The 23,736-nt window shown below is 33.9% G+C and overlaps 3 protein-coding genes and 1 non-coding gene across 8 annotated transcripts; 3 read left to right on the forward strand and 1 right to left on the reverse strand.

Moving 5' to 3' along the window:
• The first annotated feature begins 346 nt into the window (after positions 1 to 346).
• LOC18055329 (probable beta-1,4-xylosyltransferase IRX9H) lies at positions 347 to 4,356 on the forward strand. Of its 3 annotated transcripts, none has more exons than XM_006450596.2 (4): positions 347 to 1,975; positions 2,501 to 2,750; positions 3,338 to 3,539; positions 3,757 to 4,356. In XM_006450596.2, exons 1-3 carry the CDS (start codon positions 1,074 to 1,076, stop codon positions 3,515 to 3,517), a joined length of 1,332 nt encoding a protein of 443 aa, XP_006450659.1. In that variant the 5' UTR covers positions 347 to 1,073; the 3' UTR covers positions 3,518 to 3,539; positions 3,757 to 4,356. The 3 variants fall into 3 exon arrangements, with proteins under 3 accessions (XP_006450659.1, XP_006450661.1, XP_006450660.1); XM_006450598.2 differs by having other exon boundaries at positions 3,769 to 4,356; XM_006450597.2 differs by having other exon boundaries at positions 3,852 to 4,356.
• Positions 4,357 to 4,620: 264 nt separating this feature from the next.
• On the forward strand, positions 4,621 to 4,702 carry TRNAS-CGA. Its single transcript has one exon. It is a non-coding gene; the product is annotated as a tRNA-Ser (tRNA).
• A 4,748-nt stretch (positions 4,703 to 9,450) lies between these two features.
• LOC18055331 (tocopherol cyclase, chloroplastic) lies at positions 9,451 to 13,794 on the forward strand. 2 transcript variants are annotated; one of them, XM_024177527.1, is made up of 11 exons: positions 9,451 to 9,600; positions 9,736 to 9,947; positions 10,127 to 10,371; positions 10,584 to 10,663; positions 11,084 to 11,160; positions 11,536 to 11,705; positions 11,961 to 12,058; positions 12,487 to 12,591; positions 12,920 to 13,036; positions 13,185 to 13,334; positions 13,419 to 13,794. In XM_024177527.1, exons 2-11 carry the CDS (start codon positions 9,736 to 9,738, stop codon positions 13,593 to 13,595), a joined length of 1,431 nt encoding a protein of 476 aa, XP_024033295.1. In that variant the 5' UTR covers positions 9,451 to 9,600; the 3' UTR covers positions 13,596 to 13,794. The 2 variants fall into 2 exon arrangements, with proteins under 2 accessions (XP_024033295.1, XP_006450664.1); XM_006450601.2 differs by having other exon boundaries at positions 9,451 to 9,947.
• On the reverse strand, positions 13,657 to 16,854 carry LOC18055333 (protein NRT1/ PTR FAMILY 1.2). Of its 2 annotated transcripts, XM_024177526.1 has the most exons (5): positions 16,649 to 16,854; positions 16,346 to 16,563; positions 14,799 to 15,349; positions 14,622 to 14,718; positions 13,657 to 14,522 (listed from the first exon to the last, which is right to left on the reverse strand). In XM_024177526.1, exons 1-5 carry the CDS (start codon positions 16,716 to 16,718, stop codon positions 13,839 to 13,841), a joined length of 1,620 nt encoding a protein of 539 aa, XP_024033294.1. In that variant the 5' UTR covers positions 16,719 to 16,854; the 3' UTR covers positions 13,657 to 13,838. The 2 variants fall into 2 exon arrangements, with proteins under 2 accessions (XP_024033294.1, XP_006450663.1); XM_006450600.2 differs by having other exon boundaries at positions 13,657 to 14,718.
• Positions 16,855 to 23,736: the final 6,882 nt, after the last annotated feature.

Raw genomic sequence — 23,736 nt, forward strand, 5'->3', positions numbered from 1 at the left:
ATAGATTGCGTTGTATATAAAGGAAAATAAATAAACTCATCATCAGTAGAAATGGCAACATTAGTGTCATCCAATGACGCATTTGTACACTAATGACGAAATTTGACCAAATCAGTATGAGTATAATTCCCAACAATTGTAAATTGAGTCAAAACGTGGCGTTTGCTTTTTTGGTACAAATTTTATGTCGCCTCATCATTACAATCTTGGCTAATTTTGCTTTTGTGGAAAGTGATTGAACACCAAAATTAAGCCTAATTATTCAAGCAAAATTACAAAATTAATAAATTTAATTATAGTTATTTTTAACGGAGGGAGATTATTAAATAGAGGTGGCCGTGCCGCACAGGTCTCAAAATCTCAACCATTGACCTCGGTTGTATACAAAATTCCATGAAACTGCCGGTGTCATAATCATCCAGACATAAAGCAAAACAAAAATCTACTGTTTTTTTTCTCTGTGTTGTTCGATTTATTGTATGTAAATGGAAGAGACTTTGGTAGTGTTATGAACTGTCACTTTCTCCATATATTTATTTATTTTTTTTTATTTGTACGCTACTCAAAGACTCGATTTTAGATTCCAATACACTTTTCGAGCTCCTATATTTTTCGCTCGATTTGACAAAAGTTTCTGCCAAACTTTATGGGAAGATAGATCCCCAAACGGCGGCGTTTCTTCTAGGGGACAACACTGCGCTGTAGGTTCTGTCTCGTCCGTGCTGCTTTGCTCACAACGTTAAAAACCCATATGCAGTGCCCGGTAATATGTCTACGCATTTCGTTTGAAGTGGGATCTTTTGAGTGTTTTGCTCCAGAGTCTCGTCGTTTGGTTGATTTGAAGTAGCATTGATGGGTTTGTTTCTAAGTTCACCGTGAATTAAGTAAAAAACTTGACTGTAAGTTCTTCGATTCTTTACACATTGTTAAGATGAGGAGAAATTTGCATTTTTTGAGTATGAGCTTGTTCGAGATTTTGTAGTTATGGAATGCCATTGCATAGTGTTGATTTGATTAATTTATTAAGATAGTGAGAGATATTGAGTATTGAGATTGAATTGGATTTTGTTATAATGGCATCTATTAGACGGACCATGTCTCCAGTTCCGAGAGCAGGAACTTTATTAAATGGGGAAGCTTGTCAAGTTGCTTCTCCTTTATCCAAGTCTTCATCGTGTACTCAGAACCACCCAGCATCCTCGGGTGGACTGCTATCTTATCTACACAGTTCGTTGGACTCTCAAGCTTTGATTTTTGGTGTTTCATCGCCAAGATCTTCGAGGCCTCTTGAGAGGGCAAGACCAAAGGCTCAAGTTTGGCGGAGAGCTCTATTTCATTTCTTGATTTGTTTTGTGGTTGGGGTGTTCATTGGACTCACACCTTTTGTTTCAATGAATTTGTCAACAAATCTCATGTCAAAGCAACAGGCACTCACCTTTGAGATGGTTTATGCTTTTGGCAATTCTCAAACATATGATGGTATGGCAAGAAACGTAACTGTAGATAATGACGGTATCAAGAATAATGCCACATTAGAGTCACAAGCAGAGATACGTGAATTAAGAGATGTGCTCTCGGATGATTACTCTGCTAACCAGTCACTTCCCCAAGATTCAGATTTGGTATCTCGGAAACTTATCATAATTGTGACCCCGACAGATGCTCAACCATTTCAAGCTTATTATCTAAACCGTTTGGCGCACACTTTAAGAATGGTCCAACCTCCTCTATTGTGGATAGTTGTAGAAATGACATCCCAATCTGAGGAAACTGCTGATGTACTTAGGAGAACAGGGGTTATGTACAGGCACCTTGTATGCAAAAAAAATTTAACTGATGTGAAGGATACAAGAGTCCACCAGAGGAATGTGGCACTGTCTCACATTGAAAATCACCATCTGGATGGGATTGTCTACTTTGCGGATGAAAATAACATCTATTTAACTGATCTTTTTGAGGAACTAAGACAGATCAGGTATGCTGATTTTTACTTGTCAGTGATGGTTAACTGTCTTTGGATTGATTGACTTTAACCTTCAATATAATCATTATTGTTATTGGTAGGTGAAATAATTTTAGAGCTACAATATCTTGGTTCTATATTAATTAGATTCTATAATATGAATACTCAGCTCTAGTGGCAAATCTATCTGAACTCGTTCGACATGTTTGTTTGATTTATAAGTTATCAGAAATGATATGAGTCTTTCCTTTTCATATTCTTCTAATTAATCATGTGTTGTCCACATGTTTCAAAGCCATGGGTCCCTTTTTTGTTTTGTTTTGTTTTTGTTTATGTCTTTTTCTGTCTTTTTTTTTTTTATATATATATCTTTATTTTGGCATGGTTCCTAGCTAAGCACACTCCGCTTACGGCACTTGCTTATTGGTTTTAGGTTCTACAGCAATGATATGACAGATGGATTGTTAGTGTGCTTTCAACGCATACACTAGTAATAAATATATTTTCCTCTGTACATCATTTATTTTGGACTTGCAGGCGGTTTGGAACATGGACAGTGGCCAAACTATCAGAAAACAAAATGGATACAATCTTGGAGGGCCCTATTTGTAATGGAACTCGAGTCATTGGATGGCATGTAAATGAACCAAGAGAGAGATTCCGGAGATTCCATGCTGAAATGTCGGGATTTGCCTTCAACAGTACAATACTCTGGGATCCAAAGCGATGGCATCGACCAACCCTTGAACCTATTAGGCAGGTCGATACGGTCAAGGATGGTTTCCAAGTTAGTGTCTCTTCATTCATCTTTGGCTGCTCATCATCCTCATTGTTTTCGGTAAAATGACACCATTTAATGAGACAAATAAAAAGAGATCAAGCTATAATGATAGACGAGTATTATGTTAAAGCAACAATATCCTTTTTATTACAAGTAATTTATCAAGAAACTCAATAACTTGCTACGACAGTTTCTGGCTCACCAGTTTGATGTCTGTGGCATGAATTAATTCACTAATGACTTAGATTTTATAAGAGGTAACAGATTTCCTTAAAAGGAAAGTTGTGGCCAATTATTCAGTATCATTTCTGTTAATAAACTTTTATCTTGCACTCATCTTTGCGGAAATGAAAAGAGGCAGGGAGTGAGTATATTTCCAAACAATTCTGTTTTTGGAAAGTTGATGAGCTTATCTCCTTAGCTTATTAGTCAGTAGTGTCTAGAAGCTAGAGTGAAACTTTTCCTTCCATGAAAGGAAATATTTAGATTACGGTATCTTTGTAGGCTCTGAAGGGCTACTCTGACACATGTCGCTCTACTTACAGCACCCTTTGGATTGACTCAACTAGTAAGTTAATTAGTTTCATATACAGGCGAGCACATTTGTTGAACAGATAGTGGAAGATGAGAGCCAAATGGAGGGTTTGCTGGAGGAGTGCTCCAGAATCATGGCATGGCTTCTTCCTCTTGAGTCTTCTAATGCCTTCTATCCTCAGAAATGGTTCTTGAAGAATAATCTTGATGTCATGGCCCCACTTGCAAGAAGTTCTTGATGTGAAAGGGATCAATTGAGTGGTAAATGGCAAATTCTTCGACTTTTTTTTTTTTTTTTTGGTTTCTGTTTACTATTACACTATTCTCGAGTAGTTGAATTTCATAATTGTTCATATATTTTCGTTTCCTAGATGTTTAATTGCCAAATGGAAACAAGAAATACTTCATGGACATGTCTATTTATATGCTATATCCCCTATTGCCACCTCTGTGGATTTGCATGTTGATTGCCTTTTAGTTTGTTCTGTAGGAGGAATCAATTGAGAAGCACAGTCATAGCACTGATGATCCAGGTAGTAGTTACAATGTACAACTTACCCCATATTTATGCAGATGCCTTGCTGAGATGTCGCGTTGATGTCAACATTTGGCTAGTTCATTTTCCTTCTTTGCCAAAACATCTGAAAGTGTTTGCAGAAAAAGCACACACATATTTCAGTACAGTTGCAAGGGTGATAGATTGTCTGCATTGACTGGTTTGTTTGAACAAATGAATTTTTGCAGAAGGATAGGGTGGTCGAACTGCAAACCGTCCCCAATTGTAACTTTGCATGGAAACTGTGTAATTGTCCAGTGCCGTCTCGTTTTCTTGGTTTTAGCTGTTACTTTGTGTAAAACTGAAAGCGATTTAACCATTTATTTGGTGCTCTCAAGTGTTTACTTAGTAAATACGTATGCTGTCGCGGATGTGTCTTGGCAATGTATAGTGATAAGATTTTAAATCTTCATCAATAACCACAGAATTAGACTAATAATAAGACAGCATGTGTGTCTTGGCAATGTCCTGGCTTGCTGGAGCAACAATCCTGAAATTGCTAATACTAATAAGACATCTCCTTTCCGCGGTTAAGACCGTGTTAGCTACATTTGCTTTACTTAGCTTTGACACATGATTATTTTGGTTCCTCTAGTCGTGGCACTGAACTCAAGCCTCAAGTCAAAAGTTTCATTCGCTAGCTATGCCCCCTTGAAGAAAATGACACTAGTCGTACTGCATAACCCCTACTTCGAGAGACCAAAATTTGCCCTTTAAACAACGGGGCCGTTATAAATTTGTCAAAATAACATCATGAATAAAGGTTAACAAAACACTCACTCGAGCGTCGATATGTCCGAGTGGTTAAGGAGACAGACTCGAAATCTGTTGGGCTTTGCCTGCGCAGGTTCGAATCCTGCTGTCGACGTCTCTCTTTTTCATTTCCTTCACAGATTCTAATTCTTTGCATGGAATGGGGGGACATGTTACTTTATTCTCCTCTGTTTCTTCACATCAAAGCACTTTGATTCTCCATTCCAAGCTAAATAAGCAAATCGTTTTGATTTCTCTCACTAAGAAATTGATAATGGCACGGACGCCAGCAACCAACTTAGACTTAATTCTTCTGGCGTTTCTTCACGGCACGTTCATTGCGTGCGCTCTTCTGGTGGTTGTGCTCCTCCTCTTGATTGCTATGTTATTATCATTCTCTGTGTCAGTCGTCTCCATCGTTGTCATTGATTTGTACAGCCTCTCTTATTCGACACTTTCTTCCTATTTTCAAACACTGGCGGCCAATCTTGAACTGGGTTTTGTTTTAATTCTCTGCGTGCTGACGAGTCAAGCCATTGCTGTTGTCTCCGCAGCACAGCCATGGTATCAGCGTTCGACCTCCAATATTAAAGTAAAGGCCCGACGCGCCATGAACCGCTTCGATACTCTGCTGCTGGTCATCACTCAACGATGTTGAACCTCTTCGATCCGTTCACGTAGCTTCTCCGTGCTGCCATCAGCTGCAGGACGCGAGCTCTTTCAACAAAATTGGGAACCAACTGTTATTATTTTCTCTTATGTATACTTCATTTCTAATACTAATATATTTGCAGGCAAACCACTCCTATTTCGCTTGGTAATAGAATTAGCACGGATAATCGAAATATTTGTCTCTTTATTACATTTGTTTTCTTCTTACAATGAAAAATGATTTCTCTTAAATGGTTTTAACGTAGGGGTGAAGATTGTTGCAGCCCAGTAAATAAAAATAAAAATAAAAATATACTGATTTGAGAAAAAGAATAAAAAAAGATTTCTCAATAGTAAAGTTAAATTGTTAGAACAGACCTAAATAAAATGAAGTGAAGGGGATGCTTGCCAATCAACTAATGAGTGATTTAGTAATTTACTAAGGGCTTGGTTAAGGAGAATTAAAAATAACTTTAAAAAGTTAAAAATTAATTTAAAAGAAAAATTGTTAAAATCACTGCATCCAACAATATATTTTGAAAAAAATAAGAAATGAATAATTTTTTTAAATTTAATTTTGAGAATCAGTTTAATACTGATTATAATTTCATATATATCTTTGTGTGTGTATATATATATATATGTATGTATGTATATATGTATATATAAATTTGTGTATAAATAAATTTTATTTAGTCTTATATCAATTTCAATCATTTGCATATTTATAGCAATTTAACAATAAGATTTAGTTATAAGTCCAAACCGGAATATGAAAAATGTGATAACTGGTTTAGTTATGAGAGGAAGACGAAAACTACTTCTAAGCTACAAAAGCTTAGCGCTCAAGTTCAAACTATGAGTTCAAGCTAGGCAACGTTGCCAAAATACACCACCTGGAACTTAAAAACCGAGCATTCAAAAATAAGTTGGCTGTGTCTCAAGCTAGGCAACGTTGCCATTACACGGTGTTGATTTACAATATATGCATCGCCTAGATAATCGGATCTTTTGTCACAGTAGCTTCCCTGTTCAGTTGGCAGTGCACTTTGAATCGCCACCATCTAACAGCAACTTTATCATGTTGTCGCAACCTTGACCGACGATTATGGCATCCCTCTGCTCTTTTGACACCAATGAAGCCACCATTGGATAGATCACAAAAAACTGATTCCAGCAGTGTCGAATGTGTTGTCCACGAGTGACGTTTGGTTTTCAAATCGAAGAGAGATAAAATATAAGTGAACCAATCACTATACTAAATCTTGTGAGTAATATAAATAGAATTATTTTTTTTATCTGTCCTTAAATGTAATTATAATATAATAGGAGTTTTATGATATTCATGAAGAGATGCCAACAGTCCAACTATTGTGTCAAATAATACTGTAAGTGTCCAAATGCTAGTAGTGTACAAAAAAAAAAAAATTTTAAAAATAACTTTTAAGACGTTATTTGGTATTGACATTCGGTTACTATAGTTTAAAAGATACATCAATAAAATATTTAGTAATTACTAATTGTTGTGACTTGAAATATTGATTTAATCTCATATTTGTATGATGAAAAATATAAAATATTTTTACTATTTTTGTTAAAAATTTATTTAAAAGTCATATTTGTTACACACTATCAACTTTTATTTTATAATTATAAAATTTTTCCACAACAGTTCTAGTCTAAAAGCTATGCACTTTAATGCCAAATAGGACTTAAGGAGTCTTAGTGGTGTTTGTTTATTTGTCTGAAATTTGAATACATTTGAATTAGTCTGAATTCTAAATAGAATTGAATGTCTGAATTTTAAAGAGAATTAAATGTCTAAAATTAAATGATATATTTGTTTTATTGTCTTAATCGCTAAAAATAAATATTATATTGTTTGTTATTTTAACATAAAAAAAATTTAAAAATTAATATTTTTACATTTGTGCTGTTACATATTATAAATGTTAAACAAATAATAAACATCTCAAAAAATATAAATAAAATAATGTAGTATCATAACTTAAATTATGTTCTATTGGAAACAACCCTTTCATATTCTAAATTAGTATATGTCAATCAATTTTATTGTAGTTTATAATGTTTTATATGAAAAATATTCAGAAAAAATAATGAAGATAAATAATGTTAATTTGAAGAAAGTAAAAAGATAAGAATAATAATAGCCTACTAGTGTACTATATTATCACGGGTTATAGAGATCGGTAATCATGCTAATTATTAAATTTTATTTAGATACGGGTGAAAATTAACTTTTAGATAGGGACATTTTAGATAATATCTTTTAATGATATAATTCAAACTTTTTATATTAAACAAAAAGTAAAAAAAAACGGTTTAATAACTTAATGGCGGAAAATTATTATTAAGTTGAAAAAACAAAAAAAAATAATAAATTAACTTATTGAAATTAAGTAAAAAAAAATAGCCCCTTACTATTTTTAACTATGGTTAGTAATATGAAAACATTAAGACAAAATAAATAATTACTTAACGAATAATTATATTTGTAGCAATATAAGTATAAAAAATAGAATGATGATACAGCCACAAATTCTTGTACAAACTGACGTGTCATTAATTCATTGGTTGAATGAAAATATAAAATAATAAAAACAAATCATGTGCCCAAGTGATATTTAATTCAATCAATATTATCATGATACATCAGTTTGTACAAAATAAGTTCGTTACTATATCATTATTCTAAAAAATAACACAAAAGTAAATTGTCTTAGAGTAATTTTTTTTTCCTTTTGTCTTGTAACAAGTTTTCTTTTTATCTTCTAACGCTAATAAGTAATCTTTTATACTAATTTTTATATACTTAATAATCACCGTACTCTTATGAGTGGTTTGCATTTCGGTGGAGAGTAAATCTCAACAAATTTTGGGAAATTTATAAAAATAACCTAATTTATTTTGTAATTTTCACATATAACCTTCCAAACTTTTTCCTACCTTCCTCTCTCTGCTTGTTCTCTTTCTCTCTAACCAACAATTTCTCTCCCAAGGTAGTCACTCATCGCTGGCGGCTTTCCGAAGTCCATCCTTGGCAGCCAACATCACCAAAATTTCGGTTAAGATCCAAAATAAAAGGTTAGTTCAAAAACCCTAGATTTTGAAGCATGTTCTATTTTCTATTCTTCTTTTTATGTTTGTGGTTTTCTTGTTGTATTGGTGATGGTGAGTGAAAATTGAAGTGTTTGTGATGTTGATGGCATGGGTGAAGTTGTTGGTGTGGTGCATGGGTGAAGATTGAAGTTGGCGTGAGCTTGGTGCCGGGAGGCATCGCGCGTGTCGCACATGATCCCGGCGACAAGCATCCCTGTTGCACCTCATTTGCGTGACAGGCGCGAGCGACAGACTAGTTCGTGCGCCTGTTGCTCGGGCTTGTTGCTCACGCCTGTCCCACGCGCTTGGTGTGATAGGCTGCCTGTCGCACAAACTATTGCACTAAGTTACATTTTTATTTTTAACATGAAGTTAGTGCGATAGGCAGCCTGTCGCACCAAGAGACAGTTTCGGTGCAGCTCACTTTTGGTGCGACAGGTTGTCTGTCGCACAAATTTAGTGTGACAAGCGTCTATCGCACCAACATACAATCGCATTAAAACTCTATTGTCGTACGAAATCAAGTTGACAAAACACCTCTTAACACTCGGTGATGCAAAAACAAAGTAAAAACAATTTAAGAAACATTTCATCAAACACTTAATACGCAATATTTTTACAAAACTAATTTCTTTTTAATTAGCTTTCAATTAGCTTACCTAAGTTTTGGACTCTATTTCACTTTATTAGAATCGTATCGGATTGGTGTTGGATTCGAATGAATTCAGCTGTATTTGATCAGAATTTACTTTTATCATTCGCCGTCGTCGTTTGCCGTTGCCATTTGCCAGTGATGATTCAAGAGTGCAAGGCTGAGCTTGATTTGATAAAGAGGAAGAAGAAAAGTTGTGTTTGATTTAATATATAAAGATAATTTAGGGAAGAAACTTTGTGTTTAGTTAATTATGATAGGAAAAATTTTAGAGAGCCAATTGTAAAAATTGTAAAAGATTTTACAATTACAAAAATTTTTAGGTCAACTTCCCCACAAATTTTCTGTGCACATAACCCGGCCCGTATTACAATGTCGGGTACTGCTCCTGCCACTTAATTATTGACAGATCAGTTAAGGGACCCACTCCCACAATCGAGTCGAAAACGGGTTACGTAGCAAATAGCATCGTCTTCTTTGTCAGGTTGCTCGTCGTCCACGTGACGCCACCTCTGAAGTCTGAACTGATCCACTCGTTTGACACTTGCTTCAATTGCCGCCCGAAATGAAATTCCCCTCTACCTCACTGCGTGTGTATATATGTTTAAAAGTATTAGATTTGTTATAGAATAAACAGAACCTAATTACTGGGTAAAGAAATAAACACATACGCACTAGCAGCAGCGTACCCGCGGTTTTTTCACTTCCCATTTCTCTGTTTTCAGATGGAATCAAATCTTTGCTTCTCACAAAACTTAGGGTTCCGAACTGTAGAGCACCTCGACTCTACTCTTAGACCCTTGCTTTATACAAAACGCCGTCATTTCAACAGAGTGTTGGTGTTGGCTTCTTCAGCTCAAACTGTGGGCGGAGTCTCCGTCAATCCTGTTTATAAGCCAACGCCACGCAATCGAGAGCTTCGAACTCCTCACAGCGGGTCATTTTTTTTACCTCACTCTTATTAATTTTCTTTTATATATATATAGTTTAAATTAACTAAAGGCATGTAGTTTTGGAGGAGGTTACGTATTTGATCAATTGAACAATTAGGAACTGGTTTGTTAAAATGTTTTATTTAATTAAAGTTTTATGTGCTTTGATGAATACTTGAATCAGGTACCATTTTGATGGGAGTACTCGTAGGTTTTTTGAGGGTTGGTATTTTAGGGTCTCAATTCCAGAGCGAAAGCAAAGCTTTTGCATTATTTATTCGGTGGAGAATCCTGCATTTAAGAAAAAATTATCGTCATTGGAAGTTGCACAGCATGGACCTAGATTTACAGGAGTTGGGGTTCAAATTCTTGGCGCCGATGACAAGTATATGTGCCATTACTCTGAAGAGTCTTCAAACTTTTGGGGAAGTAAGTTTCTGCCCTTTTTAATGTTTATGTTGAAGAATGGTTGTGCATGACTTGCTATGATTTGAACCAGGGCTTACATTGGATGTAGCTCACCGGTATAGCATTTGGGTTGATGCCGAAGGACTAATCACATTGGTTTCTTATCATCAAAACAATCATTTTACCATAAGTCATTGTGGTCAGTGTTTACTTAACATGTTGTTTGTCCATAGGTAGGCACGAGCTGATGCTGGGGAATACTTTCAGAGCTGATAAAGGTTCACAGCCTCCAACTAAGGAGGTTCCTCCTCAGGTTAACAACATACATTACCCCATTCTGTTCTTTCAACTGCAATGTCAAGACCATTTTCATTTCGCCCTCGTTTTCCTTTTAAATAACCATTTTTGTGTGCAACTGACATTATGCAATTCTCCTGGTATGATTATGATTTATTAAACCCTTATTTGGGATACTAAATGATTTTGATTGCTATATGTGCTGGAAGTTTGCCAAATATATGATATTCATATATGTGATCTGTGGGTTGCTGATAATGTAATGATTCTCCTCGTCTGATTATTATGTGTTGGCCCTTGTTCCTCTCTTGCTTTCTTCTCCATCAAATGAGATTAATTTCTTCACAGTGAAAAGAACACACAGGAAGTGTTGTCGTTCATTGTATGTTTGCAGGTTAGGGGGTCTTATCTGCTTTTACATGGTTTCTCTTGGCAGGAATTTAACAGAAGAGTGTCGGAAGGTTTTCAAGTCACCCCACTGTGGCACCAAGGTTGTATTCATGATGATGGAAGGTAACTTCTCCAGTTACACATATCCCATGTTTTTGAAATCTTGTACTAGATCTTTATGATGGCATGTGCTTTTAAGATACAGTCCCTTGTAAACTTCCTGTCAAAAATATAACTTGTATAGTTTTTCTTTATACTTCCCTTTTAGCATGAATCTTTTTTTTTTCTCCACCAGGGTAAATCCCTTCTTCACGCTTCTGAAATCTTGTACTAGATCTTCATGGTGGCATGTATTCTTAAGATACAGGCTCTTGTAAAATTCCTGTCAAAAAATTTACACCTTACAAGCACGAGTCCTTTTTCTCCACCAGGGCAAATCATCCCTTCTTCTGTTATCAGTCCAGTTTTACTTTGACGTGACTTTGATTCTGACTACAGGACAAATTTTGCTGAAACTGTGAAATCTGCACGTTGGGAATACAGTACTCGGCCTGTTTATGGATGGGGTAATGTTGGGTCAAAACAAAATTCAACAGCAGGCTGGCTAGCAGCTTTTCCAGTATTCGAACCACATTGGCAAATATGCATGGCAGGCGGACTTTCAACAGGCATTATTGTCTCCTCCTTTTTTTAAACTTATAGATTCTATTAATTGGTTTATTTTCCTGCTTTTAATGATGATTTTGTTAATTTTGGGTTTTAAAAAAAGTAGTAATATAATTGTTAACATATCATTATTTTTCCCAAGCAAACACATTTTGCTGGGTCTTTTATGTACTTTTCCTTAGCTGAAATTTAGAATGGCTTGTATTAGAAATCTCTGTGCTGTGGGATTTGTCTCCAGATTTGACTTTGAATAACAGGTTGGATAGAGTGGGATGGCGAAAGGTTTGAATTTCAAGATGCTCCTTCATATTCAGAAAAGAATTGGGGTGGAGCCTTCCCTAGAAAGTGGTTTTGGGTATGTTTTAGCTCACTATGTGTTAATGTGGTAATGTTAAACTTAGAAACTAATTGAATCATTAGTCACAAGTTTCACCCTTGCATTTTTCTTTTCCGCCTGATAGGATCATTTGAAATTGTGGTTAAGGAGGGCAGGAGGTTTTCAAGCTATTCTGTAACTGATATAACAAGAGACAACAAGAACACTTAGAAGTCCTTTATTATAAGATATATTTTCCATGCATAAGATAACTTTCTTTCTTTTTGTTACCCACGTGCAATTGCAGTGTTTTTTTAGTTAGCCATACCTTCCTCACATGGAAGCCCAATTAGGTTGTTAATTGGGTGAAACCTATTTTTATTTGGTAGATTCACAGTGATAGATTTGTAGATGGATTGCTTAACTACCCGTGTGTTATAATTCTAATTGCCTATGCGATTCTTCAGGTCCAGTGTAATGTCTTTGAAGGTGCCACTGGAGAGGTTGCTCTGACAGCAGGTGGTGGGTTGAGGCAACTACCTGTATTGGACAGCTTTGAAAATGCTGCAATGGTAATTTCCTTGGCAATTTCTGTACCTTTCTTTCTTTGATGCTGTCTATTTATTGTATTCTGAATACGTACGGTCTCCCCTAAGAAGAAGCTAAGGAGCATACATGATATATAAGCACAAACATACGTTTTGATGTGTTAACATTAATGTGGCTGACCTGACTTAATAGTGTACCATACTGTCAAGGGGACTTAGGTGCCTGAACTTAGGTTTGTTGTCAAATTGTAGTTAACTTTGCCTTGATATATTCGGAGCCAGTCATCTGTTCAGTCTCCAACAAGTAGGGACCAATTTCTTCCACACGTATGTTAACATCTTCACTGTGCAGATTGGAATACACTATGATGGAATTTTATATGAGTTTGTGCCATGGAATGGTGTGGTAAGTTGGGAGATTTCGCAATGGGGTTACTGGTACTTTGCTGCTGAGAACCAGACACATATGGTAATTTTATCTCTTGCCTATGTGTTCTTCCTTCTTATATAATTGTCCCAAAGATGACAATACAAACCTATTTTTGGTAGTAGTCTTCCTATGAATTGAGCCTCAGTCTTGATTTAGACAAGTTTATTTATTTATTATTGTCTGTCAGGTTGAGCTAAAGGCAACAACAAATTATCCAGGCACAACATTGCGTGCTCCAACTTCGGAAGCTGGCCTCGCTCCAGCTTGTAAAGATACTTGTTTTGGTGAGCTAACATTGCAACTATGGGAACGAAGATATGATGGCACCAAGGGAAAGGTGTGTTCTGCTTTCATAGGATTTGGTCTTTGAAATGCAACTTCTTTTCGGCTTATTTTGCAATTCTCTTGTTTAAAACTGTAGATGATATTGGACGTTACAAGTGACATGGCGGCATTAGAAGTTGGAGGAGGACCATGGTTCAATACTTGGAAAGCTAAGACTGCTACACCAGAGCTTCTTAGACGCACTCTTAATGTTCCTGTTGACGTGGACGGCTTGTTTGGTTCTGTTCCGTTCTTTAAACCCCCTGGTCTGTAGCCTGATTCCCGGAGGAGCATTTTGTAAAGCATCTATAGGAGAATGTAATAACAACCATCGCTTAAAATTACAATATAGCAGAATTTCTATTAGGAAAGATGACGATGAGTATACTATTACAAACCATCAAAGCGCTGGTCCTATAGTGCATTTGACGTACTTGCTATTACTTAAAAAGAGTTCGCAGAGTCCTAGTTATGTGCATGCTACAAACAATTTTAGACTTTGCGGAGAAATGGGGAACTAACATTCCTCCTCCATGCCGTCCTTATCATCGAACGCAGTACCGACTCGTCCTTTAAAAGGACCATAAGCCTTGCAGCAAGCAAGATAATATAAAAAATTAGCCATGCTCAAAGCTGTGAGAAGCCAGTAATAGTAATCATAATGACCCTTGTTGATATTACTAGGAATCCAGCCTCCATTTCCTCCTCTTTTGGTAATATCATCGACTGCATTCATGATCAAACTCGCTACCAAGTTTGCCGCCGACAACCCCGCTCCCGAAAGCGTGGAGGCTATGCTAGACATGCTTTTAGGCAACTCGGTGTAGTAGAACTCCGTCTGCCCAATCATGTTGAAAGCCATGGCCAAGCCGCTGAGCACGAGATAAGGTAGTTGCCACATTGCTGACATTTGCACCACAGCTCGCAGGTCATCTGAAATTCCTTCATTGATTGCAATACTACGGCGAGCGGCCTCTACGATTGCCCATGCTGTCATTGATGCAGTGGAGAAAAGCAGTCCAATCCCCATCCTCAGTTTCAAGCTTAGTTGACAAGGTTTTCCTTTGATTTTTGATGCTAAAGGGAGAACGGCACGATCATAGAGACCGATCCATATGGTCAGAGTTAAAATCGCAAATATATTGAAGGAGCCAGATGGGATCTCAAAGTTGGGAGTAACGTGTCGGTCCATGGAACTTGCCTGGAGCACCAGAAATGAACTTTGGCTGATGGTCACAGCAATCATTATTCCAGTAGACCATATAGGAATTACCTTGATCAATGCTTTTAACTCCTCTACCTGTTCTACGGTACAAAGACTGTTTGGATTTGAGGCTCTTCCATCTGGAGTCAAGTCTTGCTCAGGATGTTTCGCCATGCAAGCTTTGTTCAAAAACCTGGAAACGCATGGCAGCAAATGAGTTGTAGTGTATTATTATATCATTCATTTTCAATAACATCTCGTAGCACCAGATACCTTAAATTTTCACTTGGCATGAGACGCATTGATCCTTTCCCGTGATGGTACATTTCTTCCGTGGCTTGAGTAGGTAACTTTGTCCGTCGATTTTTAAACGATGCCACAAGGACTTGAGTTAATCCGGGTAGCAAGCTCGTGTTAGCTTTCGACTTGACATAAAAGGGAGAAGCCAGAAAAAAAGAAAGAGCTGATAACAGCATTATCACAGCAGGAACTCCAAACCCTACCTTCCAACCCAAGTTATCTTGAATGTAAACAATACAAGTCACGGCAACGATAGATGAAGCGGAGACAAAAACATAGTACCAGCTGAAGTAACTCTGTAAGGCACCTTTACTTTTGGTGCCGTCTCCCTTGTCCAACTGTTCAGCACCAAAGGCTAAAGAGGAAGACCGTATGCCCCCGCTTCCGAGTGACATGAGGCCAAAAGCAAAATACAAGGGCATCAATTGAGACCATGTAGCGGATTCACAACCGTTTCTTAGTTGGTCACAAGCTGGAGGCTTCGCCCCGGGTAGAATTGTAGTCGACCATAGCAAAACCATCCCCTGTTAAGTGTTAATTAGACATTTAGGCTTTCTTTAGTATAGTTTTTCAAATAGAGCTTTTATAAATAGAACTTATAACCAAAAAAAAAAAAATTAATTATTTAGTTGTTAATGAAAACTTTTATTAAATATTATAAAATTATTTTAATAGATAAATTTTTTAAAATTATGTTATGAAAATAATGAAATAAAATTATTAAATGAGTAAAAGATATTCTAAACATTATAACATTTAAGAAAAACTTTCAACCAATAAAAACTCACAAAAATTTAAAATTTAAACTTTTATTAATAGTGGCAAAATAATTTATTTAATCTTTAAATTTTGATAAGAATTTATAAAATTAAATAAGTACTTATGATTATTAGATAAGTTATATAAAAAAAAATCACTTATTCCTTTATCTAAATGTTAATCTAACGTACATCAGTAATCTAATCCAATTAAGTGAGTCTTGGGAGTCTAAGAAGGTCAATCCTCTTAAGTAGATGGCACGATTTTGAGCTAGGGGTCCTCGCTAGGTGTGACTACTTGCACACTTTCAGTTAGAAGTGGTTTTGATACCATTTTCAATTAATTTTCTTTTTTATTTTTTGGTGTAATTGCACCTGTCAATAAAAAAGGATTATAATAAAATTTTGATAGCTACTATTCTTTTAATCCTCTTAGTTGATAGCTACCTGATGCAAAAATCCAATAAGTGCGATAATTAATAAATGATATAAGCATAAATATTATGGCGCACAGGAGCATAAATATCTAACTATGACAACTTCTGTATTAATTGATGGGAAGAAAACGTAGGCCTTGGACCAATGGGAAGAGAAAGAAAGCAACAAAAGAAACTCAAAGAAAGAGATTGAAAAAGGAAGGTCCACTTGCAGACACACAGTTACACACAACACAAGGCAAGATGGGGCCATCAAATACGGATAGTAATGCTAACGTGCAAGTAAGTAGGGAAAGTGATAGATATCGGACTACGGATTACCAACCAAAAGGCAAGTGAAGCAACCGAAGCCGATCATCCGGTAGCGTCCGACGTAAGAATCGGCAAGCAATGCGCCAACAATCGGCAGAAAATTGGTAGCAGCCGTCCAGATGAAGATTATGTTCGTTGCTGCAGTTGTTTCCATGTTGTATTCTCTGCAGAGGTAGAGTATCATGTTTGGCGTGAACCCAACAGTCGCCATCCTCTCAAATGCTTCATTTGCTGTCCCCCGTCAGACACAGATTAGCAAACAAGTTAACATGCATATGTAGTTGTTGTGGGATCAAATTAAGTTTTAGTTGCTCACCAATGATGAAAGGCAAGGTTCTGAGGCCACCCTTTGGGTTCTTGTTGATCAAGAGTGGTTCTGTGATCATGTTGCTGCTCTTTGATTTGCTTGCAAGTTCCTTTCTTTCTGAGTAGGGAGCAGAGATAATCTGCCGTGACAATTAATTCATATCTAGGTCTAGTTGGTAGATATTAATTTATTCTGAAAATGATAGTCAGTCTGCGCCTAGGCCAACCCCACCACCACCCCCCCCCCCCCCCCCCCCCCCCTCAATGGAGTGCAAAAAAAACGTCGTTGTTAACTTCAACCCCTTTTATTTTTCTAAAAAGAACAGAAAGAAAGTGAAAAAACGATGTCCATCGAAATGAAACCTTATCCGAGACTCTGGAAAGAATTATCCCATGCTTTCATTTTCCTAATCTTTTCAAATTTACTCCATAAATGATAATAATTAGTGTGTTGAAGTTGAAGTTGAAGTTGAATACAATAAACAATCTAACAGTAATAATAGTGTTGAGTTTGTCTTTGCGTACGTGGAGGTATATTCGGAGAGAATCCGAATTATTGGGTAGAGATCAGCTTTGGCACTCAAAATGAGGTGCGAGTGGGAAATGCTGTTTAAGGGTCCATTCGTGGAGAGCACTGACAAAAAAGTTGAACATGGATGATGTCATGCATATGATCTCATGAAAAATATTATTATATTAACGGTAATCGGAAGATTAAAAAATACTGGTAATGCGGCGTAATCACCAACGATAAAGGAAACCCTCAGTTTCAAATGCTCCCCGTTAAAATTTCTGAAAAAGTGAGCTAATTTCGCAATTACTTTGTAAAAATTGATATGTCCATTTTTCTGCCATCTTCTTCCACAAACAATCAGTACTTCAGCTTAGATCTTGAGGTTAGAATAGTAATTATGACCAAAAAAATTGTAAACCAATAGGGGTGTTGTTAAAACTTAAAAAACCCCCCCAAAAAAAAAATGGGGGAAATATATATCCCCATTTTATGAGTAAATTAACAAACAACATTTATTACTTTTGAACTTATTTGGAATTGAGGTTGGATAGCTGTGGTTTAAAAGTTACAGTACTGAAATATTTGGTAAAAATTAACTATTGTACTTTGGAAGCTGTATTGATATAAGTTTTTATTTGTATGATAAAACAAAATCTATTATATTTTTATTAATTTTATTAAAATTATTATTTAAAAATTATATTTACTGTATACTATTTATTTTTGTTTCATTATTACAATTTTTTTTTTCATAGTTTAAAAGATACACAAAACCTTTTTCTATTTGTCTGAAAAACTAAGCCTCTTATTATATTTTATTGAAACTAGACTGGAATAGAAAGAAAATTTTGAGTCTACACGACGACTAGAACTTGCAATCCCAATTTTATTAATGTAAGGCAAGGACTTGGTGGCGAGCATTATGTAAATTGAATACTAAGATGTTTCGGTCCCTAAATAATTTTAACTAGCTAGGGTTATTTAGTGAAGGAATTTATCAAAATTTGTGGGGAAACAACTGTCTTCTTTTATTTCTTCGCGTTGAAGGAGACTCTGTCTTCGGAGAAAAAGCATGGGGTACCCGTAATAGCTAGAGAGAATGACAGGTTCGACGGTGGGAGATGCCGACAAGCATGGGGAGAGCACCGGCTGTGATAATATATTATAACATTTTTTTTTTTGTTTTTTCACTGAGAAAATTATTAGGTAGGCCCCCAAGCGACACCCACCAAACTCCAATTTGAGCACAAATAAAAGCACGTTGTTAATTTGAACCTTCTTTATATCTCAGCCAAAGAATGCTGTCCCTTGAAAAACTTATCCCAACAAAACAATCAATTGCTCCATTTTCCAACATTTGGAATAGAGATCGGCGATCGGTAACGCCCGTTGCGAATTTGTCATTACCAAATCCACACTTGTAAAAAAATTTAACCAAACTCACTCACAATCCGCAGCTTGCGATAGGTTTTTATTTATTTAAAAAAAAATCCACCCGCTATGGGTTTTAACGATTACTAAATTCACCAGCAACCATCAACAAATTTTTTTAACAGATTTTTTCATTTAAAATCACAAATATTAAAAAAATACTTTTAATAGTACATAAAAACATAAATTATATAATTCAAACTATAAACTTATAACAATAAACTAAAAAATCTGCATACAATACTCAATTGTATATTTTATCAATGTAAATAAGAAATTAAAATTTCAACATTAAAATGAATACACATAATATATTAATCTAAAACAAAATATTTCTATTGTAGGCAAATCATCATTACTAATATCAATACCTTACTATATCTTTTAATCAACATACAAGTATTATCAACAACATTAACAAGTAAATTAAAAAAAATGAAAACTCAACTTTAATAAGCAATCATCAAGTTCAAATCATTAAATCAACTTAAAATAAAATATAGTAATATTAAACTTGAAAATTATAAAATTTCTATTTATTAAAAAATTATTTTGTGTGTGTACATGCGTGTGTGTGTGTGTACGTTGCAATGTGATAGGTTAAGTTTAGAAATTAGAAACTCTAACTAACACATATTTATGATTAAATTTTTTATGTAATTTTTGTTATTAAAATTAGTAGCATAAATAATTAAAATAATGAATGTGGGTTAGTGGATGCTTACACAGAGTATTCATGAGATATTTTATTGATACCAAACCCACCAATAATTTATGGTAAATTTAAATTTAAAATATCAAACTCGCCACTAATCTACAAAATTACCCACAACAGATGGGTTTGAGCGAATTTACTGATTCACGGTTAATTTCGCTATCCCTACTTTGGAATTGACCCACAAACGGTTGTCAAAGACAATAAACAAATTTAATAGCTAAAGTGAGAAATGCTAACTGATTAACATGCATACGTGGAGAGCACCGCTAATAGAAAAGTAGAAGATGCTACTTATTAAATAATAAATAATTTTGGCCCAAGAATTATGCTACCATTTAAATAAGGCTAACACTAAGTTAAACATACATTCAAAAAGAGAAAATATCTATTGGTATCCCTAAACTTAATGGAAACCACATTAATAGAATTAAAAGAAATACTTTTAAATCTCAAAGAAGAAATAAAGGATATAAAACAAGAAATAGGAAAAATAAAGATAGAAATATCTGTAATACAGATGAGCCAAAAGAAAAATAAAAAGATGGAAAATTTTGAATTATTAAAATCAGGAATAATTGGAATAAGTTTTAAGAAACCCATACAAAAACCACAAACAGGAAGCTATGATGATTGGTTTATAAAAACTCAATATCTGAGAATATTAGAAGAAACAGAAAAAATAAAAGCAGAATTAAAAAATAAAGAAAAGGGAAAATAAAAATTGGAAATAAAAGAAACAACTCCCAGTGATTCAGATTAATGGAAGATACATTAGAAGAATTAACTGAAAAATTTAGTGATATAAACTTTAGTGATCTAGAAGATTTTGAAAAAGAATACTGTATAAAAATGAATACAGCTAGAGGTCCAGAGATGAAACCTAATGTTGGAGAACCAAGTCATAGATATGAAACAAACAAAAAGAAGAATAGACCATTTTTTGAATATTATCCACCTATTAAAAATACTCCTTGGAAAAAGGAATATCAACCTAATAATGATAAGCTAACACCAATAAGCAATGCAGGAACATTTTTAGATTTAGACTGTAAAATAGATCCCCGAAAAGCTTTAGTAGAATGGGGGATGCAAATGAAGTTATTTTTTATATTTAATGGTTCTAAAGATGATTGGAATGTAGAATCTGAAGAAGAAAAAATAAATATATTTGCTGATATTTTAATAGCAAGCTTCACAGGGAATGTATTCAATTGGTGAAAAGGGCTAAGTAAAGATACACAAAAATTAATAAAAGATTCAACTAAAATAGCACTACGCAGAGATAGAGGATTAGGAATTGAAAGAATAATTGAATATATTGCTAGTGAATTCTTAGGGGAAGACTGGCTACAGAATTCTGAAAATGAAGCAAAAAATGACAAATTAGAAGCAAGGATGAAATTAATAAATCTAACAATCTGTAATATGTGTTTTGTAAAAGAATATACTTGTGAATTTAATAAATATTATTATACTCAATTTATGAGTCATGAAGATGAAAATATTTATAAAAATTTATATTATTCCAAACTACCATATCCCTGGAATGGATATTTTATTAATGAATATGAAAAATATAGTACTATTAATAATAGACTCCCAGATACATTAGGATCTAGAATAAGATTTTTAAATATAAGATTAAGTGAAATATGTATTCAAAGAAGTTTAATGAAAAAGAGTAAAAATATAGGGAAAATATGTTGTGAAAAGACAAAAATGCCAACCCAATAGGGATGTTATACACCTTATAAACAAAAAAGGAAGTTATATAAAAAAGAGAAAAAATATAAAAAATACCAAAATTTTAAAAGAAAATACAGAAAACCAGAAAAGAAGTATTATAAAAGAAAGTATAAAAATCAAAGAAAAATACTAGATAAATCTAAATGTAAATGTTGGAATTGCGGAGAAATGGGACATATTAGTACAGACTGCACAAAAAAGAAAGTTAGACTCTTAATAGAAGATTTTGAAAATGTAAGAAATGATTTAGAAGAAATAAGTGATTTATCAGATTATGAAGGAAAAGAAGTTTATATGGAAATAGAATCAGAAGATGAATCAGAATAAAGAAGAAATTATAGAGAAAAAAGAAATTGAAATTGAAGAAATAGAAAAAGAAGAAAATAAAAGTGGATATAGTCTTGTTGCCACTTTTAATAAGGAAAAATATAATAAAACTTTTGAAAATAAAATATGGAAAAAACCAGAATATGGAATAATACATCGGCTTAGAGATATATTCAAAAGAAAACGAATAGTATTGTATGAATACTATGAACAAGAAAAAGCTGTAACAATCACACAAGCTGAAGGAAATATTAGATTTAGTTTAATAAATAAAAGGTCTATAGATTTAGCATTAAGGAAAATAAAAAATGAATTAACAAAAGAAAAGATTCAATATGTATATCTGGCAGAAATTACAATCCTAATAAAATCTCTTTTTAAGGAAGGAATAGATAGCCCCATAGTCTTATCACTACATGACCAAAGATTTACTGATCCTAGTATAGGACATTTAGGAACAATAGAAGGAAATTTATGTTATACCAAATTATTATTTACCTGTCACCCTAGATATTGTGTGCACATAAAAGATAAAAATATAGATGAGACACTAAGTTTGCACTTTAAACTATTAAAAAGGAACCTAATGAAAGAAGACACTTTAAACTATTAAAAAAGAACCTAATGAAAGAAGGAAATAGATTAATGACAATACATTACTCTGCATTATATAGCTTTTGTAACTCAAATTACGGAGAAATATATGGAAATAAACCTTATATAGAAATAAATAAAGAATGTGAAGACATAGCAACGTTTATAGAACCTACAATCCAAGACTACAAAATCCCTATAAGTTATGAATTAAGTATAGATGATAGAAAACAATTTTTAGATAATAATAATGAAAACTCCATCATACCTATAAGCTTTGCAGGAAGAACTTTAGTTAGAGAAAGTTCATCTAGAAGATTAAGTACCGATAAACAAATAGTGAAATCCATAACAACTAATAATGTAATAAAAATACTTGGACAATATTTTAATGGAATAGATTATACAACAAAAATACCTATATTAGTAGACACCGGTACGAGTCATAATAATATGAATCACACTAAAAATAAAGGACTCTTGGTAAAAGAAAAAGAAATCTCGTATGAATATACTGATTTCAATGGTAATAAACATATTTGTAAACAAGAATTCAAAGTCCCTATAATTATAGAAGGATTTAGGATAATAGTATCTTGTTACATAGACTCCTTCATGACTACAGATCCAGAAAAACATATAGTACTAGGAAATAGCTTTTTAAATGATTTAGAATATTATAAAATTGAAAAGCATAAAATAACCCTACAAATAGAAGGACGAAAGATAATATGTGAAACATGTTAAAACAAGCTTATATAAAATACCATATGTCCATCTATATACAAATAAATATAACAGAAAAAGATATAGATACATGTGCCTTAATAGACACTGGTAGTGAAATAACAATTATGAAATCCTTTTTATCCAATCAATGGAAATTAAATGGAAAATTAAAAATTATTGGAATAACAGGAGATAAACAACAAGTAAATCAATCTTTACTAAATTTTGAAATATTATTAGGAAGTAAAATCGTACATATTAATTAAATATTCCAATATGACCAAATGGATTGTGATATACTCTTAGGAAATGATTTTATACAACAGTTCCAATATTATCAACAAACAACCTATATGATCACCCTAAAAACACCTTGTAATCATATTTTTCGTATCCCTCGAGAATTTAAACTTTACAGAGTTCAGCCAGCTCAGCGTGGTGATAAGTTTATTTATGAAAAACATTATTTAATCCAAAAAGGATAAAGTTATAGTATACAATTAGAAACAATAAAGTCGCAACTTGAACAAGTTTATAAAGATAACCCATTAGCATTATGGAAACCAGACCACCCTAGAGCAAAAATAGAATTGATTGAAAATAGGATAATAAGATTTAAACCTATGATGTACACTGAAGAAGATAGAGAAGAGTTTAAAATCCAAATAAAAGAGTTATTAAATCTAAAATTAATTAGAACTAGTAATAGTCCACACAATAGCCCAGCCTTTATGGTTAGGAAAAGAGCAGAACAAGTAAGAGGAAAAGCAAGAATGGTAATAAATTATAAGGAACTAAATAAATATACAAAATTTGATGGATATTTTCTCCCAAATAAAGAAGTATTAATAAATCTTGTAAAGAATAAAACATATTATTCAAAATTTAATTGTAAATCAGGATTTTGGCAAATAAAAATGGAAGAACACATTATTCCTTATACAACTTTTAGCACCCTACAATGACATTATGAATGGTTAGTAATGCCCTTTAGACTAAAAAATGCCCCTCAAATTTTCCAAAGCCGAATGAATAAAAT

The sequence above is a fragment of the Citrus clementina genome, unplaced genomic scaffold (genome assembly GCF_000493195.1).
Source record: "Citrus clementina cultivar Clemenules unplaced genomic scaffold, Citrus_clementina_v1.0 scaffold_1, whole genome shotgun sequence".
NCBI lineage: Eukaryota > Viridiplantae > Streptophyta > Magnoliopsida > Sapindales > Rutaceae > Citrus > Citrus x clementina.